At 46.0% G+C, this 19,382-nt stretch overlaps 2 protein-coding genes across 3 annotated transcripts; both read left to right on the top strand.

The window, feature by feature from the left end:
- The first annotated feature begins 84 nt into the window (after nucleotides 1-84).
- Nucleotides 85-6,877, top strand: COIL (coilin). Of its 2 annotated transcripts, XM_068413245.1 has the most exons (7): nucleotides 85-356; nucleotides 936-2,127; nucleotides 2,466-2,552; nucleotides 3,654-3,701; nucleotides 4,314-4,389; nucleotides 5,128-5,216; nucleotides 5,730-6,877. In XM_068413245.1, exons 1-7 carry the CDS (start codon nucleotides 109-111, stop codon nucleotides 5,817-5,819), a joined length of 1,830 nt encoding a protein of 609 aa, XP_068269346.1. In that variant the 5' UTR covers nucleotides 85-108; the 3' UTR covers nucleotides 5,820-6,877. The 2 variants fall into 2 exon arrangements, with proteins under 2 accessions (XP_068269346.1, XP_068269347.1); XM_068413246.1 differs by lacking the exon at nucleotides 3,654-3,701.
- Nucleotides 6,878-9,596: 2,719 nt separating this feature from the next.
- TRIM25 (tripartite motif containing 25) lies at nucleotides 9,597-19,380 on the top strand. Its single transcript, XM_068413129.1, has 9 exons — nucleotides 9,597-10,220; nucleotides 11,380-11,475; nucleotides 11,899-12,132; nucleotides 12,647-12,803; nucleotides 13,435-13,518; nucleotides 13,909-13,971; nucleotides 14,653-14,679; nucleotides 15,046-15,123; nucleotides 15,828-19,380. The coding sequence occupies exons 1-9, from the start codon at nucleotides 9,603-9,605 to the stop codon at nucleotides 16,373-16,375; spliced, it is 1,905 nt and encodes a 634-aa protein (XP_068269230.1). The 5' UTR covers nucleotides 9,597-9,602; the 3' UTR covers nucleotides 16,376-19,380.
- The last annotated feature ends 2 nt before the right edge of the window (nucleotides 19,381-19,382 follow it).

The raw sequence follows: 19,382 nt of genomic DNA, 5'->3' as shown, positions 1-19,382 counted from the left end.
GGCGGGCCGAGGCTCGCGCGCCGCCCGCCGTTTTTGTCCCACGCGCGGCGCCGTTGCCTTCTCGCGCCACTCCCGCCCCGCCCCGTACCGGCCGCCTTCTCCTCCAAGATGGCGGCGGCCGGCGGCGCGGTGCGGCTGCGGTTGCTCTTCGACTACCCTCCGCCGGGCAGCCCGGGCTCCGCGCTGTGCTGGCTGCTGCTGGAGCCCGGCCAGGTGCGCCTCGTCACCGACCTCCTCAGCCTCATCCGCCACCGGTTCGGCTTCAGCCGGCGGGCCCGCCTCAGCCTCTTCCTGGAGGGGGCGCTGCTGCCGCCCACCGAGAGCGCCCGCCTCGTGCGGGACAACGACTCGCTGCGGTACGGCGGGGGCTGCCCGGGACGGGGAGCGGGTCCTCGGGGCCCTCGGGCTGCGCGGTACCGGGGTGGGGGAGTCCCCGAGCAGGCTTGAAGCGCGGCCCCCGCCGCGGGACACGGAGGGGCCTAGCGGTGCCGTCCCCGGGGAACCGGAGGGGCGTCCCCAGGCCCTTCCCGCGGCTGCCCATTGCCCAGCGGCTCCCTGGGGGGTGGAGCGGGATCCGGGTGCTCAGGGACACCGTTCCCCAAAGCCTGCGGTGCTTGAGAATCTCCAGGACACCTGAAAGGGGCTGGAGGGAGCCAAGGGGCTGGAGATCTCAAGGAGCGGAGGAGGGCGATGCCGCCATCCCTGGAGCCCCAGCGGGCCCGTTTGAAAAGGCCTCGCAGCACCCGTGCCCTCAGGCGAGGGCTCCGGCTGTCAGCCTTGGTTTAGGGTAGCAACCCGCGCTCTGGAGACTTCTGAACTGTCCCCTTACCTGGTGCTGGTGGAGCATCCCGGCTCCCAAAAGACAACCTTACCTAACGGGTAGGGAAAAGGTGTTAATTATGCTGAACAGTGGCTTTTGTTTGTTTTTTTGACAGAGTAAAATTGGAAGAGATAGTTGCAGATGATTACGAAGAGGCAGATGATGGCTTCTCTTACATACCAAAAGAAGGCAAAAAAAGGCGTAGACAAAAGCAGGAAGATGAAGAATTCACTAGAAATGAAGAAGACAGGCATAAAAGGGAAAAGAAAAAGAAGCAGCATAATCCTGAGTATCCCTCTTGTAGGGAAGAGACCTCTGTAAATATTTGGGACTCTCAAAAAAGGTACAAGACAAGAAAAGGAAAGGAAGAAGTTAGTGGAAGAAATAGACTCACAGAAGGTAAGGAAGAGAGCTCTACTGACCAATCTAAAAAGCTTAAAAAGACAGAGCGAGAGAAACAGTTGGCAACAAAAAAGAAGGATGAAAAGCAGACAAAGGCCACTGCAGCAAAGATGGCTTTAAAACAGGCAAATGAGAGCTTTTCTCTAAATTCTGGTAAAAAAAGCACAAAAAAAATCACAACACAGTCCAGAAAAAAGAGCATGGGATCTTCAGATTCCTCCAGCACGTCATCTGACAGTGACAGCAGTGAATTAAACGTAAAGCAAAATAAATCTTCCCATAAGCCTGTAGTGGCAACACTTCCCAAAGACAAATCCCAGGCTGCTGCAAATTCTGATGTGAAAACTGTGGTTTCTAATAAAGTGACTGTAAAGTCTAATGCTGATGATTCCATTAAGACTGCTAGTAGTAAAAATGCTAAAAAATCCCAGTCCTCTAGTTCAGATTCTGGCTCGAGTACAGAGGATGAGAAAGTGGCAACAGCACAAGACAGTACTGCAAAGGAAAAGTCACTGCCTAACAATGTGGCAGCTGTAAAAACCAGTACCACCAAGGTTCCCAAAGCAAAGACCTCTTCAGAGTCTGACAGTTCAGATTCAGAAACACTTGTTATTAAAAAACCCGCAGCAAATGCTGGACTGAGTAATTCCATAGTAAGAGACCGTACCAAACAGTTGCCAACCAGTACTCAAGGACCGCTTGTCAGCCCAGGTCGTGGAAGAGGGCGTGGATCAGGAGATAATAACTTCTGGAGAGGACCTAAGGGCCGTGGGTTTCATGGGATGATGAGGGGCCAAGGCCGTGGGAGAGGAGCAAACCCTGGCTTCTTCTATAACTACAGCAGTGAAGGCCAGAAACACAGGCAGTTAAACGAAGCTGTGACAAACACTTCTGTTCTTGTCCAGGTGAGTGACTTACGCAGTCATAGGTCTCCTTTCTCCTGCAGCTTTAACTATACAGAACCATATGGGATGAGAGTAATTTGTAAAAGCAGAAAACGATCAGTAGGATAAAGGTTGATCTTAACTTAGTAAATCTGATATTTACTGTATCTCAATTTAGCAGCCTGAGGAAGTGTTTATGAAACAATATTTAAGTGATTGTATTATATATCTCAAAACAAAGCACGCTGATATGTACGTTACACTTCTCAGAACTTCTTACAATCCATACAGCATAAACATTGTATTCTGTTTTTATTAATACAGTAATTAAATCAATGGGTTAACTCTTTGTTTCACAGAATCCCATGGAGGTCCCCAAGAGAGACTATAGTGTGTTACCTCTTCTAGCTGCCCCACCACAAGTGGGAGAAAGAATTGCCTTTAAGGTAAAGAACTTGTGAAGTACTGAATGTTAGCGGGCTAAAATTGTTTCATTTGGGCCACTGTAAATTTTGCTGGACACGCTACAGACACGCTACAGATAGCATAGTCCTGACAACCAAAAGCTTACACTGAAGAACTTAATCTTACATTGTTCTGGAACCGTCACCCCTGAAGTAGCGGGGTTAGGAAGTAGTCTTCATCCTACCTATTTGTTCTTTTTTAAAAATTTTGTTTTAAACTTAAGCAAACGGTTCAGCACTTAAAATGTCATGTCTAATGTCTGTAGGCATCTCTGAAAGCGTTCGCTCCTCTCTTGCTGTCTTTCTAACCTAATAGTTTCCCATACAACAGAAACTGTTAGGGTTTCTGTTGCTAGCTCTAAAAAATTCTTTTGTTGTAAAGTCTGACTTTGGTTTTTACGCAGGTTTGGAGTGTGTGCATAAGCTCAATGCATTTCTTTAGACTTCTTATATTTGTATAACACAAACAAAGACATGTTGTCTCCACTGTCATGTCAGTGTGAATTTCCATGTGCATTTATACAATGACTCTCTTAGCTAGCACACAAGTCAGTTCACAAATAATAGAATTTTCTAATTGCACCTTCACAAAGTCTCTCTATCTCTACCGTGGTCATATTTTCAAGGTTTACGTTTAAATAAGAATGCCAGAGAGAAGCATGTTACCCCTCTCTTTCCAACATGCAGGAATGTCATTAAATTAGATGCTATAAAAAGAAAAAAATATTCTCTATGTTGTTATTTCTCTATATACCATTTCTACAGTATTATTGCAAATCTTACCATACAAATAATTACACTTCACTGCAAAATAAAAAAGTCAATGAAGATGAAATCACTGCCATTGAGGAGATGGGATTCATCGCCCTGATCTCCTCTCACAGCCTGACCTGAATGGAAACCCACTGGTGCAGTGAGTCCTGGAAGACTTACCAGGGACTGTGGTCGGCATCAGGATCCACGAGTGGGAGACTTGGTTCTTGTGTTTTCCTCTTGCTGAAGAAATCATGTCTGGGTATAGGTTGCATCATCAAGGATCAGGAAAAGTTATAATTTGTTATTTGCACTTATTTCTTTCAACAGCGCTTGGAACTAACTGAAAATTACAGTCCTGAAGTTTCAGACTATAAGGTATTATTGTTATTTCCTCCCTTAATTTCCTCACGAAACTATTATACATGAGGAAAGGCTTAAATATTTTGAGGTTCTGTGGTATTTTCTTCTCGTCCACTTGTCTCCGCAGGCTACTCCTGGTGCAGCAGTAAAAATGAAAACTGTAGAACCCAAAACTAATTGAAAATTTGAAAGATGTAGCAGTTATTTAAAAAAGACCACAAACATTATTAATGATCATTAATATTTTACAGATGACAAAAAATGCAGATGTTCAAGTAGAAGAATGTAGCTGTATTCGAGTCTACTGCTGTTTGAAGTCAAGGCAAATTCTTGAAAGTGGTGCAACTAAAATTTTGTAGCTACTTCAGATGACTTGGTTTCTGGAGAAGTACAGATTTCAATTACAGGGACGGTGACAATAACTTCAGTTTATTGATACCAGTAACTGCAGATTGCTGAGCTTTAATACTTTGCAGGTTTTATACATAGAGAGATCAGACAGACAGATTTGACAGACAGAACTACTTCCTCTAACTGTCACAGAGTACCACAGTGGCTGTAAAGATGGAATAGTTATCCAGTGCTGAAGTACATCTTACCTGATTCTTTTCTTGTTGCTTTCTGAAGGAGGGGAAAATAATCAGTTGGAATGCTGAAAAAAAACAGATTGAGCTTGAGATCCTTTCGGCATCAGCAGGACAATGTACGTACCCTGGGACACCAAATGCTTGTTGTCATGAGCATCATTTGGAAAACAGCTAGTCTGAGGCATGCTTCATGTTTCAGGAGTATTTCCAATTTCCTTGGGTTCCTTCTCAACACACCCCTCCCTTTCTCACTCCTTCCCCAAAAAGTCTTATTTTAATGGAGAAGTTGTAACACTTGCTAGTTGTATTGAAGATGCTCATAAGTATTTACAAAATGGAATTCGTCCAGTCAGTGTGAGTAGTCAGTAACTCATCTCTGTTGTGGTTTCAATTCCCGAAAAAATTAAAATTACTATATGGAATTACAGAGAAAATTTTAGACCATGATGCCATTCTTTGTGATGTCAGTGAAGCCACTGGCTTCGGTGGACGCAGAACTGAGTCCCTGAAATGACCACGTGCACTTCAGACACCTGAAGCTACGAATGTCTCTGAAACAGAATGTGTATACGGCAGTTGCCATTTAAGCCAGCATTAATGAATCATCATCATATGAGAATTTTTCTCAAATTTAGGCAGCATATTGTTGATAAACTTTTTCATGCATATATTAGATAATTACCTTAACTTTGGTGTGTAGCATTCAGCTCTACTTCCGATTTTTTGTTACAATTATGAACACAAAAACACAACTCAAAAAAAGCCCCTGGTTTTGACTAGTTTTTAAATATGGTTAACATTTAAACCTTTTTGCTTATAGTTAATGGAGTTGGTTTTGTTTGTTTGTTTTTAAGTTGCGAAAGAGCCAGGGAAATTCGATCTGGTTTACCAGTCTGCAGATGGAGCAGAACTGATAGAGTACGCTGTTCCTCAGGATACAAAGGTACATGGGTGTCCTCTTTTGAAGCCTGTTACATGTTTTGCATAGCTGGTACATACCCTGCTTTAAGACTCCGTTCATCTCAGTGAGTCTCCCTTTATCATAATGCATCTGATTAAAATAAATGGAAGCAAAAAATAATTGTTCATTTCAAGCAAGAATGTGCACGATTACAAGATAAGAATAACTTCTTGCATGTTATTCAATTAAGTACATTCAAAAACAGTCATCAAACTGTGTAACTTCTTGTTTTGGCTAATAAAATAAATATCATGTCTAGATAGAGTATCAGTTCTTGCAAGGTTATTCATTCCATGCACTGTTCTTACCTGCATCTTTCTTTACCCAGGACGTCAGGCAGGTTGAGGGTCATGAAGATGGATGAATCTCAGGAAGGATCTGTGATCTTTGTTCAGTAGTGCTGTTGTTCGAGCCTAGACAAAGCATAATGTAGGAGAAATGGCATCTGCCTGTATAGCTCGTGCATGCTCAGTGTTTTCTGTATTTTGTTTTCAGATAACTGAAAGTTGGGATGCACTGATAGAGCCAAGACTCATTGTTGAGCCTCCAGTTAACGGATCCAGCATTGAAAATGGAACAATTTAAGATGTGAAGAAACGTAAATAATTGTACAGACTTGTTTTGTGAAATGCTGCTTTCTAGTTTGTGGATATTTTTAGTAAATGGTTTTAAAATGAAACTATGCCAAAAGAAAAAGAAACACTTTTTTTTTCTTAGGATATGTTTTTATGTAATACTGGAATACTTTGTTTATTATAGGAAGTCTTTAATATAGATCTGGGTGCTTTTTTTTCCTTAATAGAAGCTAAATAACAATTTTTATGTCCTACTGCTGCGAGCTGCAGAACTGGAATGGTTTGATCAAAAAGATAAAAATATGACCTTGTACTGTCAGTAACTAATCCATTTACATGTCTGGGTTCGGCTGGAGCCGTGTAACTGCCATACAGAGGTAGCTCGCTGTAAGGATAATTAAAAACAACATTTAAAAATTAAATATAAATATTGTTCAAGTGCAGAGCATGATACAAATGCCGTGACCTTGCAGTTATTTACAGGGTTCACCTGAACATGTCAAGAAAAGCTTGTGGACTTCAAGCTTCTGTAATTCTGAGGCGCAGATAAATAGTATTGGTAATTGTCAACTCTGCCTAGAACGACTGGATATAACATGAATCCCTGGGAAAATTGTGTCCCACTGTGTTAATCTGTGTAGGCTCTGAAAACCTTTTTGTTTTTTGTTTTAAAGCAAACCCTTTTGCCCTTTAAGTGCTGCGGTTTTTGTGCTGCCTTTCTTCTTTCCTTCCTAACAGCAGAATGGGTCACCAGGTGGTGGCAAGGCAGACATTTCTGCTCGTTATCAGCATTGAGGTAGCACCTCGTACCATGCAGTACTTGCATCTTGGCAAGTCTTACAATTTAAGATAATCCCTGTCCCGGGTAGTGCACCCTTAAACAGAAGACATTAAAAAAACCCCTAGATACAAACAAACACTGAAAAATTGTTCATGGTTTAGCTAACATCTACTCTGACTAGTGCATGATTACATAAAAATATTGCACACCTTTGCGTTATCCCTATTAAAATGTCTTGTTTGTGAAGGAATAATTTTTATATGAGTAAAACTAATTTGTGTATTGCAGTTCTCTTTAGTTGCCATTATTTTGTGTTAAAATTTGTTCTTTAGAGAAATGGACAGTTGGATTCATGAGTGGATATTCTTGCAAACTGGACAAAAAGAAAATTCCAGACACTCTAGCACAGTCATGCTGAGACAGTTGGGATTAATGGAAATATTTTTTTCTAAAGGAAATGGTTAATTTTGAATTCTTATAAAATTGCAAAAGCTAACCGCAAGTATTGCACTGCATTTTAGAGCAGGATTCACCTCTTGTTCCATTGCCTACAAGCGCATTTTGGCTGCAAATGAAATGGATACACAGTCCCTGTGGCTGTTACGAACAGATGATGGTTGAAAACAAATACACCCCAGAGAGAGGATGTTTTGAAGATAGGATCTTGAGTTTTATTTTTCTGTTGTTACCACGTTAGGATGAAACAACTATTTCAATGCACAATTTAAATCCAGTAAATGCAGTCTGAGGGAGCTGGCTGACTGACCTTCCTGTCACACCCACACACCTCTCTGACACAGCCACACACAAGGTTCCTCATACCTGGGGGCCGGGGCAGGGCTGGGGCACTAAATGGGTGAGAAATGCGGAACAGGACAGAACGTGGATCCCAGAGAGAGCTGGTGATGCTCTGAACAAACCCTTTTTGCTTGCTTTCTGTCCCTAGAGTTTTGGGGTCTCTTGCAAGCCCCTTTGCTGGAGCAGCCCCAGCTGCCAGTCACAGGGGCTCCTTGCCACCCTCCTCTGTGCAGTTTAGCATTATGGGTTTGTTTAAAAATTCTGTTACAATTTTTTAACAAATTCTAGTCTCCTGACTCAAAATGTGAGGATGTGTTTGAGCTAGGAAGCTACAGTCACACGTGCACAGCACGCTGTAGGCCCACGGACACGATGAGCACCTGCAACTAGAAGCTGGCAGCCAGAACCTGCTGAACAGATCTTAAAGACCTAAAAGTTTGCTGCTGTGACTACAGACCTTGCACAAATACATTCAGTAGCTGTCAGCTCTTTAAGAATTTGGGGTTATTTATAATTTTGATCGGGAAATAGTACCTACTTAAACAGCTTTGAATATTGAATCCAAAAAAGTCAGTATCAGAACACCTGTCTTGATGTTTGCTCAGCCACATGTACACAAGGAAGAGTTTACTCTGCTGTGCTAACTTCCCCCTCAGAGCCTGAGTGGCACTTTGAATCCGCAGTATCTGTGCAAAGGGTTAGATTTAGTTCAAGAACCACATGAAGAAGTTCTCAAGTAATTGCAATGAAGCAAAGAGTAAAAATTACTGAAGAATTTACTGAAGTTACTAATGTTAAACATAACTGATTTTTAGACAACAGGAGTGGTTAGCTTACTCAGAATTTCAAGCCCTCTTTGACAATGGAGAACTTAAATTGCTCATCCAAGCTCTAAACATCCTGTGTTCTGCTCCAGAGGCAACAGCTACAATTGTGAAGGTGTATATTTACCCTTTACACTTGCATACCTTTGTCTCCATCAGTGGACACCAGATGAGTGCTGCAGAAAATACAGCGAAGGTGCTGAGCCTTTGAAAGATGACTGTGGCTTAGTCCAGATAAGCCCAGGAGAAAGTGGTTTGTTCACCTATAGAGAAATAAGAAATGTCAACATTAACAGCTGCTCTTTGGTCCCATCTCTGGTAACACACACAACACAGCTCTGTAAGAACGTTCCTTTGCAGTCACTGTCAACCACTTCTCAGGTACCCTCAGGGGTTCGCATCCCCTCTGACAGCAGTTACGAAGTCCTGATCTGCATATCCCAACAACGCTGGAAATAGATGGAGCCATGCCCATCTCCTAGAAACTCTTCCACCCTCAAGCAGATGACACACTTGACCCTTAAGCTTGCTTTCCTCTCTGTCCAAGCCCTGGCAGCCCTGAACACCTCCTGTTGTCCTTTCTGCACCATTATCAAGCAGTGAACCAGAGCCCGTGACACACGATCCCTCCATAGTTCATCCTGAAGGAGTATTATGAGACTGTAGGAGATTATTGATGTAGGTAGAAGTCAACCGTAGCTCAGAGGAAAGCAGCCGGGGCTGGTGGCATCTCGGCCCAGTGCATGGCGGGAGTTGGGGTTCACACATTTACTCATCCTCGAGCACACGCTCATGGGCAGCGGTGACCAAGGTGGGCAGTGGTGACCGAGGCGGGCGGCGGGGACCGAGGCGGGCGGCGGGGACCGAGGCGGGCAGCTGCCGGACTGCGCTGGGTGTCCGGAGCTTTCTTTGTGACCAGTTTTGGCCCAGGCATGGGCAGGCTGGAGGCCGCGCTCCCCGCCGCGCTGGGGCTGGCAGCCGGGGTGGGCATTCGCATCTGAAATTATTCACTTTGGTTTAGAAACCAAACCCGACGCCGCCCGGGCGCACCGCGGGGCCGTTCCGCCTCCTCCCCCGCGCCTGGACACCGCCAGGCCCCGCGCATGGGCGGCGGCCGAGCTCACCCCGGGGGCAGAAGGCGGCCGCGCCCAGAGCGTCCCCGCCGCGGCTCCCCCCGTCCCAAGGGGCACAGCTCGCGGCTGCCCGGGGCTGCCGACCCAGCCCGGCCCAACCCAGGAGGCGCCGCAGCCGTCGAGCTGGCGGCCCCACGGCCGGGCGGGACCCGGCGCTGCCGCCCCTCCCGCCGGGGCGGGGACGGGGCGCGTAGATTCCGGGAAAGCTCCGGCCCTAGTTTCGTTTCTGGTGTTTCGGGGCAGCAGCAGCCGGGGCGATGGCGGCGCTGGCCAGTTCGTCGTCGGAGCCGGGCCTGGCGGGGCTGGAGGAGGAACTGACCTGCTCCATCTGCCTCTGCCTCTTCAGCAGCCCCGTGACGGTGCCCTGCGGCCACAACTTCTGCGCCTCCTGCCTGGAGCTCTCCTGGGCCGGGCTGTCGGCGAACTTCAGCTGCCCGCAGTGCCGGGCCACCTTCGCGGGCCGCCCGCAGCTGCAGAAGAACACGGTGCTGTGTCGGGTGGTGGAGCAGCTCCAGGGCTGCACCGGGGCCGCGCCGGGGCCCGAGGAGGAGGCGGTGGCGGTGGGGGGGTGCGGGGCGGAGGCGACCCCCGTGTACTGCGATAGCTGCCTGCAGGCGCCGGCCGTGCAGACCTGCCTGACCTGCACCGCCTCCTTCTGCCCCGAGCACCTGCGGCCGCACCAGGACAGCCCCGCCTTCCGCGACCACCAGCTCTGCCCGCCCCTGCGCGACCTGCAGCAGCGCAAGTGCCCGAAGCACAACAAGCTCTTCGAGTTCTTCTGCAGCCAGCACGGCAGCTGCATCTGCTCCCTCTGCCTCCTCGGGCACAAGCTGTGTCACACCAACCCCCTGCAGCTGGCCAAAGCCGACGCCGAGGTGAGCGGCGGGGGCAGGCGGGGGCGGCCGGCTCTGCCCGGGGCTGGAGCACCACCTTCCCAGGGGCACCCCGGGGCTCCCCTTCGCTCCCCCGGAGGCCGGTGGGTCCCTGGGCGCTGGGGTCGTGGGCTGTGGAGTGCCGGGGGGAGGCTGGACCGAGACTTGGACTGTAAATTTCAGGCCTGGCCTTGGCAAACCGTTACCTGCCCTCCAACGCGCGCTCAAGCACATCTTTGGAGTCGTTCCTTGCGTTTTCCTCCTCTCTCCAAGATGGTGCTCTGAGGGTCTGGGAAGGAGCCGTGTTGGGGTTGATTGCGAGCTCCTGTTTGGGCTGGGCTGGCCAGCGAGGCCTCCCGCCTCTGCTGGTGTCACCCCCAACTCCGAGCTGCTCTGCTGCTCGCTGCACGGGGTTTGCTGCGTGGCCTCGCTGCAGGCTGGCCGAGGGGCTGTGGACAGACATTGCTCTGTGTATGTTCTTACGAAGCAAAGAATTATAAAAGCCTAGGGAGAGCTCTGGCACGTAGATAGAAGCCAGGAGCAGGTTCTCCACGGAGTGGAAGGGAAGGAAACGTGGCCTTCGTGTCTTACAGCGCAGCTGAAAATCAGAGGGTAGATGGGTAAAGCAGACTTGAAAAGCTCAGGTGGCCAAACTCTCATCTGTTCAGCAAGCGTGTATACTGCTTACCCTGCAAAGTCCTGATTTAGCTTAGCAGCATCTTGAACTAAAGGAATAGGTAATTCACATCCGAGCAATAAAATTCTCCATTAAAATGAGAGGAGTGAGCGGTAGCGTTAACCTAGTGCCTGAAGTCCAACCTGAGAGCTAACGTAACGTTTATTCTTAGCACTGGGAACCGCTGTGCTGATGAAAGCGCTCAGTCCCTATCAAAAGAGTGAGTCAGCAGCGTGCATCTTGCTGCTGGGAGAGGTGGAGCTGCAGGGAGGGTGCTGGCTCCACAAGCCACATGTGTGCAGGACAGTACTTTTATATGCTGTAAGGTTTAAGGAGCAGTAGGTTTTAAATTGATAGTACTAAATGCTTACAGGCGTTGTTTAAAACTTTCTGTAAATACAACTCTTACTCCAGAAAGCATGACCCGACTGAGAGCAGACATGGCAACTGCTTCTCTGAAATACTTTCTGATCTCTACTGTTGCAGTCAGCACTGAAGAAGAAACTGGTGGAGCTGCATAATCAGAGTGAGAGAGCTGCTCGAGCGATGAACACTGTGAAAACAAACCAGAGCCAAGCTGCTGTAAGTGGGTAACTGTTCAAAATGCTGTCGGGTTGCTCGATGTACGCTGGCCACTGCGTGTTGTTGATGCTTGTACTCTTGTGACAACGGCTGTGGTATTGACATTGCGTGGGCAGGAGAAAACGTTATTGGGAAGGAAAAGAAAAGAGGCGTTTTGGCAGAGCACTTGTGCCATCCTTTCTAAACCGAGTGGTACAGACCAAGAAACTGAAAAGGCGCCGGGGTAGCACTTCTGTGCTCCTGGAACATCTCTTGGAGGATCAGGAATAGCTTTGCATTAACCAGAGATGCCACGTCTCGGAGGCAGGAACGGCTGCAGCCATGCAAGTGGGTGTGCGGTGTCAGAGCAGTAAGTAGTAAGCAGTATTTTGTCCATGAACTGTTCTTTTGAAACCAGAGTCTGTCTGTTCTTGTCTGCTCCAGGAGACAGCTTCGAGGAAGAAAGATTTGATCAGAAGTGAGTTTTCAGAAATTAAAACTTTAATTGAAGAAACAGAAAATCAGACCTTGAAAGTAATTGCAGATGAAGAAAAAAGAGTTTGCAATAAGTTTGATTACGTTTACGGTGTTCTGGGAAGCAAGAAGAATGAAATTCAGTCTCTCAGAGATCAGATTGAGATGGCACTGACTGAAGGTGATGACATTCTGTTTTTGAAGGTAATATGTCCTTTAAGTGCGAATCCAGTTCTTCATGTTTCTAGAATGCAGAATCACAAAAACCCGATGTGGTTGTCTTGCTCTCCAGACACTTGCAGTCAAATGGTAGTGCTGTTGTGTGTAAGAACCTGCTATAAAAGGATGTACTGACAGATACACAGCTATCAATGAAAGAGGGCTGAAAGGGTGTCTGGGAACTCCCCCCAATTCAGTCACCACCTCTGCCGCAAGCAGAGGGGTCAGGGGGTGAAAGAACTCGTCTCCATGAGGGGTTGTAGTTCCGTGCTGTGACACCGTCTCATAGATCTTTCTCGCTCCTTCAGAGATCAGTTGAGCATTAACGCGTGTGGGTTGCTGCTGAGATTTTGCCATGGGTCGTGTCTGACTGTAGCCTTTGCTCCTTTGCATTTGAGATGAATGCACAAAACCCGCCGCATTTAAAGTAACTTGGTTGTGTTTTTCTATGTCTGCTACACAAGGTGGTCTGCATGAGATCTTCCATTTGTCATTTCAGAGAGCAGCAGCACTGCAACGATCATCAACAAAAGATGCTTTCGTCCCTGTAATTGAAATGGACCAAAACTTGATACATTCCGCTTATCAGTCTGCCATTAACCTTAAAGACATTGTGAAACATACAGTGAGTCAGTGTAGGGAGAAAAGACCAGAAGGTACAGTATCACTGGGAGAACTGGCGTTTTCTGCCTTGGCTTTGAGTTCAAGTGAGGGATCTTCCCCCTCTAACCCAAGTATCATTTTAAAAAAAAAAAAGTGCAGCAAATACTGTTGCTTAATATAAGTTGTGTCTTCCAGCTTCTGCAGTTTTCCATTTCCAAACAAAAATGCTACAGTCAGGGCTAACTAGGAGAAAAAAGGTGCTAGCTCCTCTTTACTTTTATATATGCTTGGATAAGCTGATGAGTGTCATGATACTATGCCCTTGTGGCACAGCTCAGCCTTTATTCCTTACAGGAATTTTTATTTTTATTATGTAGCAGGGTTGGATGCAGTTAGGGTGTGGATTTGACGGGTGACATAAAATGCTTCAGAGTTATAGGACTGTGGTTACCCGACTGTAAAGGTGCTGATCTTGTAAGTGTTGTAGAACAAAGCCCTACTTACCAGGTTAAGCAAAAGTATCTTTTGGACTGGGGTGTAGGTATCTTCCATGCAGTTTCCATCTCTGATGAGTATCACTTAAGTTCTGTTCACATAACTGAAACATAAGATTGAAAAAGGTCTTTGCTCCTGCATTACTGTTCCTGGCAATACAAACCATAATGTAAAATATTGCCATTGCAGCAAAACTAACACCTGGGAAAACTAAGACCCCTCCAGCGGCTTCTGCAAACAAAACCTCTGCTGGGAAAAAAACTCCGGGACCACGTAAGTGCTAAAGAATGTCATCCTCTCCTGACTATGGTTTTGCCATTAAATAAGAATTCAAGCAGTTACCCCAGAGCTGTTTGCTATAGCAGTGATGCAGTGATGATCTGTAGTGAGCACTTTGGCGTGGGAAGGGGAGGGTGTTTGGGGCTCTTTGTGAACTGGAAAGCAGCAAACGGCACAGGTACGATGGTGCGTTGTCCTCGGTGTGCGCCTGCAGTGGTGTCCGTGCAGGCTGTACAGCCAGGCGGAGCCTCCCCACCCACTGGTTCTTGCAGGTTTTTTTTCATTTGTACTAAACATCTCTTGGCTTGTTTGATGGCTTTGTATGTATTGAATCCTGCTTATGAGCTGTTCACGTTCTGTTTTTTCTCTTTTCCCCCTCACAAGAGCACACCCACAAAGAGAAAAACCACCAGACTCAACCCACTTCGCAGGTGGAGGCAGATACCAGTAAGTGATAATTAATAGCAGCTTTACTCAGACATTTTGCTGGCCACGTCTTGCCTACAGTCTAAGGCTGGGGTGATGCAGACAGTCTTTGTGGCAGGTTATACTGGGGCCTTTCAGTGTTGTTTTACCAAATACTGGTATTAATGCAGCACTGTAGCCTGTTTGGAAGATCTTTCATAATCTCTTTTTGAAATAAATCCAAGTGTTAAGAAATTACTTCTGTTACTTCCACTGAGCTCTTGGCACCTGGTCCTTTCAATTCCCAAGTCCTGGGTGTGGAGGACTCAGTGGGGTCTGTGGTGGGTTGCAGGAGTTGAATGAACTTGCAGCTCCTGCTGCTGCACTAGATCTGTTGTAAAAACAAAAGGCATAGTCTGTGTGCCTCATGGGAACAGGCTTATTACCACTTGCCCTAACACGCTGCATCCTGGAGTAGAGATGAAGCTTCTTCCAGGCTTATGACCCTGTGAAACAGGAAGCAAATAGTACGTTGTGCTTCATGTGTAGCTTTCCAGTATGGTTGTATTTGTACATGGCTTCAACATGCTGGGCTGTCAGCTTTGTCGACTGCTGCAGCTTCAGAAGAGCCATGATGACGGCGTTAGAGGTGGCATAGCCTATCAGGGGCTTTTCACGCTCAGTAGAACTCACGGTTCTTTTTTTTTTTCCCCCTTTCTCCAGAGGAGAAAAAGAAACCTGCTAAAGCTGGTGAGTACAAACTTTCAGCATACTTACTCTAATTTTCATTGACTGCTCTTAAAATGATAAGTAGATGGTCACTAGTGTTGGTGTATCAAGCAAAAGTTCAACTCGTGCTCTGCGAAGGCTCTTACTGGTCACTGTGAGAGCGATCAAGCACTGAAAGGGGATGCCCAGAGACAAGAGGGGATTTTCAAAACTTGACAAGACAGTGAGCAACCTGAGCTAATACTGAAGTTAACCCTGCGTGGAGCAGGAGGCTCAACCAGATAACTTCTAGAGGTCCACTCCAGCCTGAGGGTGTCTGGGACGCTGTGTTAAGCATGCAGGGTTTCTTCCCAACTGGCCAAACTCTCTTTTCTTCTGTTGATACAGCACCAACCACGGGAGCACCAAATGTTAAAGAGCTTATTGACAGCTTTCTGAAGAAACCCAGGGAGGAGCTGTTGCAGTGTAAGACACCCAACGTTTACACTACTTTCAGATGAACTCTCTGCACTTACTGCACTGGTGTTATGTGCCCTCTGTAGTCTTCTGACAAAAGTACTTTTGAGGGGGTTTGGTTAGCTTAGTAGGTTATCAACTGGTTGTTACAAATGAAGGAAATTTTTGGAGGAAAAGAGAGCAGGAGGTTTCCCAGTGGTTCTTTTGCCAGATGAATCAAATTTATCTTTGCTATTCATGTATATGAAGGTAAATGAAGTTTTCTCAGTAATGGCTTTGGTTTCCCTCAAAACGACTGCATGAGAGTAGCTTAGAAATACAACGTAATGCACTGGATTTTTCTTTGAAATGAAATGCAGGCTTTTATGTGAGCCCATGATGGCTTGTTTAAGATGCTATACCAGATGCCATACAATATGGTATACCTTTCACTGCCAGACCAGCAATCCTCTTCTTCTGCCAGCATATATTTGGGTGGTGAAGGAATCCCAGGGGGATGCAGGAAGGAAGGAAACTTGCCCTCCATTTGCCTGCTGTGTGACCCAGAGCTGCAGTTGAACCCAGCAGCTATTGCTGTGGCCCTAAGAACTGCCTGCCCTGGGGAGGGAAGCAGAGCAGGGAGATGAACGTGCATAGGAACAATGCCTGGGCAGGACGGTATAAATAGAAGTGCTTTGCTCTTCAGTACCTTCAAACGATTTATGTCATTGCAGATGCTGCTAACATCACGCTGGATTACAACACAGCTCATAACAAAGTGATTCTGTCTGAGAGATACACCAGGATGTCTGTCTCAGACACCCCCATGAATTATAACCACCACCCTCAGCGCTTCACCGATTGTTCCCAAGTGCTGGGGTTCCAGTGCTTCAAGAGAGGCATCCACTACTGGGAAGTGGAACTGCAGCAGAACAGCTTCTGTGGCATTGGCATCTGCTACGGCAGCATGGACCGGCACGGCCCGGAGAGCCGCCTGGGGAGGAACAGCAGTTCTTGGTGTATCGAGTGGTTTAATTCCAAAATATCATCCTGGCATAATGATGTTGAAAAGTGCTTACCCAATGTGAAGGCCACCAAGATTGGTGTGCTGCTCCACTGCGAGGGAGGGTTTGTGATTTTCATGGCTGTTGGGGAGAAGCATAACTTGATCTATAAATTCAAAACTCAGTTTACTGAAGCCTTGTACCCTGCCTTCTGGTTATTCTCCAGTGGCACTGTTCTCTCTCTCTGCCAACTGAAACAGTGCAGTCCTGTATCTTAATTTAGGTCACCTGAGTACTTACATGCAGATAATCAGTCCTGAAGCAACTCTTTGTACATCTTAGTCTAAGTAGTCTCGAAGATTGTTTGTTTGAGATGAAGATTATTAGCTCTTTTAAGCAGTTTGGGAAATGTGCTGATTCTTTGGTCTGAATTGCTAAAGCCTTTAGATAGTGATTTAGTAAAACGTTGATGATAAAAACTGTGGTGAAAGGTTTTGCAAAACACTTGATTGCCCTCCTAAAAGCAAAGTTACGATACGAACTGTTACTAAATGTCTTCAGTAGCTGCTGTGGCTTCTGTGGTTTGCTGCAAAGGATCCCCAGAATTCATTTTCAGGTCTAAATGTGTTTCACAGGTAGCAATAACGCCTTTGAGAAAGAAACAGGAAGAATTCCTTGACAAATTCAGGCTCCAGGCTTTGAGGTTGGTCTCAGTGTTGCCTTTTTCTCTTACACAGCCTGTTGTCCATAGTCAGGATTTGCAGTACACGTACTCTCAGTGTCTGACTCCATGAGATGGTACAGGATGAACTATTAAAATCAGGAAGTTCAGGTCTTACGACGCTAAGTCATAAAAGTCAATATGACAAATCTCATCAGAATGGAAATGCAGAGACTTTGAGTTGATGGATAAGAAATGGTGTCAGAATCACCAGGAAATAAATGACGTTGACTCAGAGGCTGGGAATACGCCAGAGACTCTTCAGGATCCCACAGAGCAGTCGTGCGCGCCCTGTAGTAACAGAGCTGGCGGGATGAAGCGTTTCTGTCTCATGCTCTGGACAAGCTTCACATCTTCGCACTGAAGGCTCTTCAGTGTTGTTTTTGTGTGCTGAGGAGTTCAGGGAGTGCATTTCTGGCTTGGATAGGGAGCGTAAGTATGCTGTTCACTTAAAGCAGGGTCTCCTGTCAAAGCTTTTCCTCTTCATGAGGTGGGATGTTCTCTGCTGGTGTATCTTTAGTTGTTCAGGTGGTAGAAACTGGATTTCCTGCATGTTATTGGGACTCTGATTTGAGAAGTCTCAAGACAGTGTGCACAGTACCTAGAAAATGCTGCTTCCTCTCTGCATGAAGCCTGCAGGCAGACAGGTTGAGTCTTTTGAAACATACTGGGAAGTAGCACAAAGGGGAATATACATCCATTCCCACTGGGATGGATTTTTAATTCTCCTGGTGTTCTTTGCTTCGGGTTGTGGTATGTCTTCAGAAGTCCTCACCATGTACAGAGGAATCTGTAGTTCTGCATTTCTTAGTTACAACTTTAAAACAATCAGTAGGCAATCAGGGTATTTGGATCTCATAGTTATTGGGCCTGTATCTTGGTGATGCCTCTGGACTTACCCTGCTAGATGTTATTTCTTGGAGTAGCCCATGAAGAACAGGGAGGCTCACATGAGAGACTTCCTGGAGTTTGGTTTGTAAAACTCCCCCTAATGGGACTTGGTGAAATGAAACACAAAGCTACTGCTGGCAGCTTGGAAGGGAATTGTTAGAAGGCTCAAAGGAACCTCAGTGACTACGTTTCACATTTGCCAAAGTGCTTTAGAGAGAGACTTGCAGGAATTCAGGCTTAGTGTCTCTGTTTTTACTTGGTTTGTAAGCTCTTAGTACTTTGTCAAGGATAGCATAAGTCTGGTAAGACGCTTTCATTTCCTTGGCCAGAATAGGATATGGAACTGATGGTGGACCTAAAAGTGCCACGGGTGTCTTTGGAGTAGCTGTACTATCTCAAGGGTCTCAGCTTCCCAAGGCACAGTCAGCACTAAAACCACCAAACTAAGCAGAACACTTCAAAAGGTGCTGGAGGAGGACGTGTCCTGCTAGGAGCCAACAACTGCCAAACTTTTTTTTCTGCACTTCCAGTTTTTCAGCAGTGAGGGACAAGAGCAGTTTCCTTTGAGAAATCCTGTCCCTTGAGCTGCTTGGCTGTAAGGCAGGGCTGCAGATCCGCTCAGTAGGGTGCTGGAGGAGTACTCTGTCCCCTTGTTCATGGGGAAAAAAAAAGTGCTCCGGTGGTTTGTGCAGTGGAGAAAGTCCAGATTTTCTATTGCTTCTTGACTTTGAAGGAGTGTTAATACGAACCTCTAAGTCTATGGGCTGCTTTAGCCATAGGCTGGAGTGACACTCAAGCAAAGTAGAGAGCAGCTCTTATTCTGCCACGTTGGACAAGGTTGGATTCTTTCAATGTGACACTGGTGTATAACCAACACTCTGTAACACATGAGGTGTTCTGGATTACAGCAGGCAGTGAAGCTAGCCTGCCGCTGTATTCCTGATTCTCGTTTTCTTTTGTGCTACGAATGACTAGAAATGATAGAATTAAGTTTGTTAACTTGCAATGAAACGAGAAACATGTAACTGAAGTTCTGCACTTGTGAAAACTGATATTTTGGTTAGCTTCAGATATCTTGGATACATCGAAACATGGGGGTGATATAACGTTAGGAAAAAATACTAGTTACAGCATGATAATGGTTCAGAAGCCTCTTCAACACAACTGAAGTGTTTTTACTTGGCCAGTAACTATCAAAGCTGTACTGGTTTTAAACAAAATGTAGATACAAGCACATGTTCTAATTATACTTCTCTTTTTAATATATAAAGAACCCAACTTATCCATTCTAGAAAAAGAACTAATTCTGGTGTTTGTTAGTAAAGCCATGAGGATAATGGAATGATTTGCGTATTAGTGTACAAGTGAGAGTAAATGGAGAAACACCCACTGAAAATACACTAATTGTTTAAATTCAATCTTTTCTGCAACGAAAGGCTTCAGTAAAATACTTGTTAGAAAATATTAACCTGTTGATTGTACTGCTCTATCAGCCATGTATGTATACTATATGTTATTCCATATAGACATCCTTGTCAGAGCAGGAGACACAGATTTTACACCATCTGTTTTATGCCTGTGCCTGTAACTGTTTCAGAAACTGACTGTTGTTGATCTTTTCTGCTGTAAAGCGAACGAATTGTGGTATTTTGAAATCAATAAATACTCATGGT

The sequence above is a fragment of the Nyctibius grandis genome, chromosome 15 (assembly GCF_013368605.1).
Source record: "Nyctibius grandis isolate bNycGra1 chromosome 15, bNycGra1.pri, whole genome shotgun sequence".
In the NCBI taxonomy this organism is placed as follows: Eukaryota; Metazoa; Chordata; class Aves; order Nyctibiiformes; family Nyctibiidae; genus Nyctibius; species Nyctibius grandis.
Note: the sequence above shows the minus strand (reverse complement) of the source record. Positions and strands in the feature narration are given on the sequence as shown.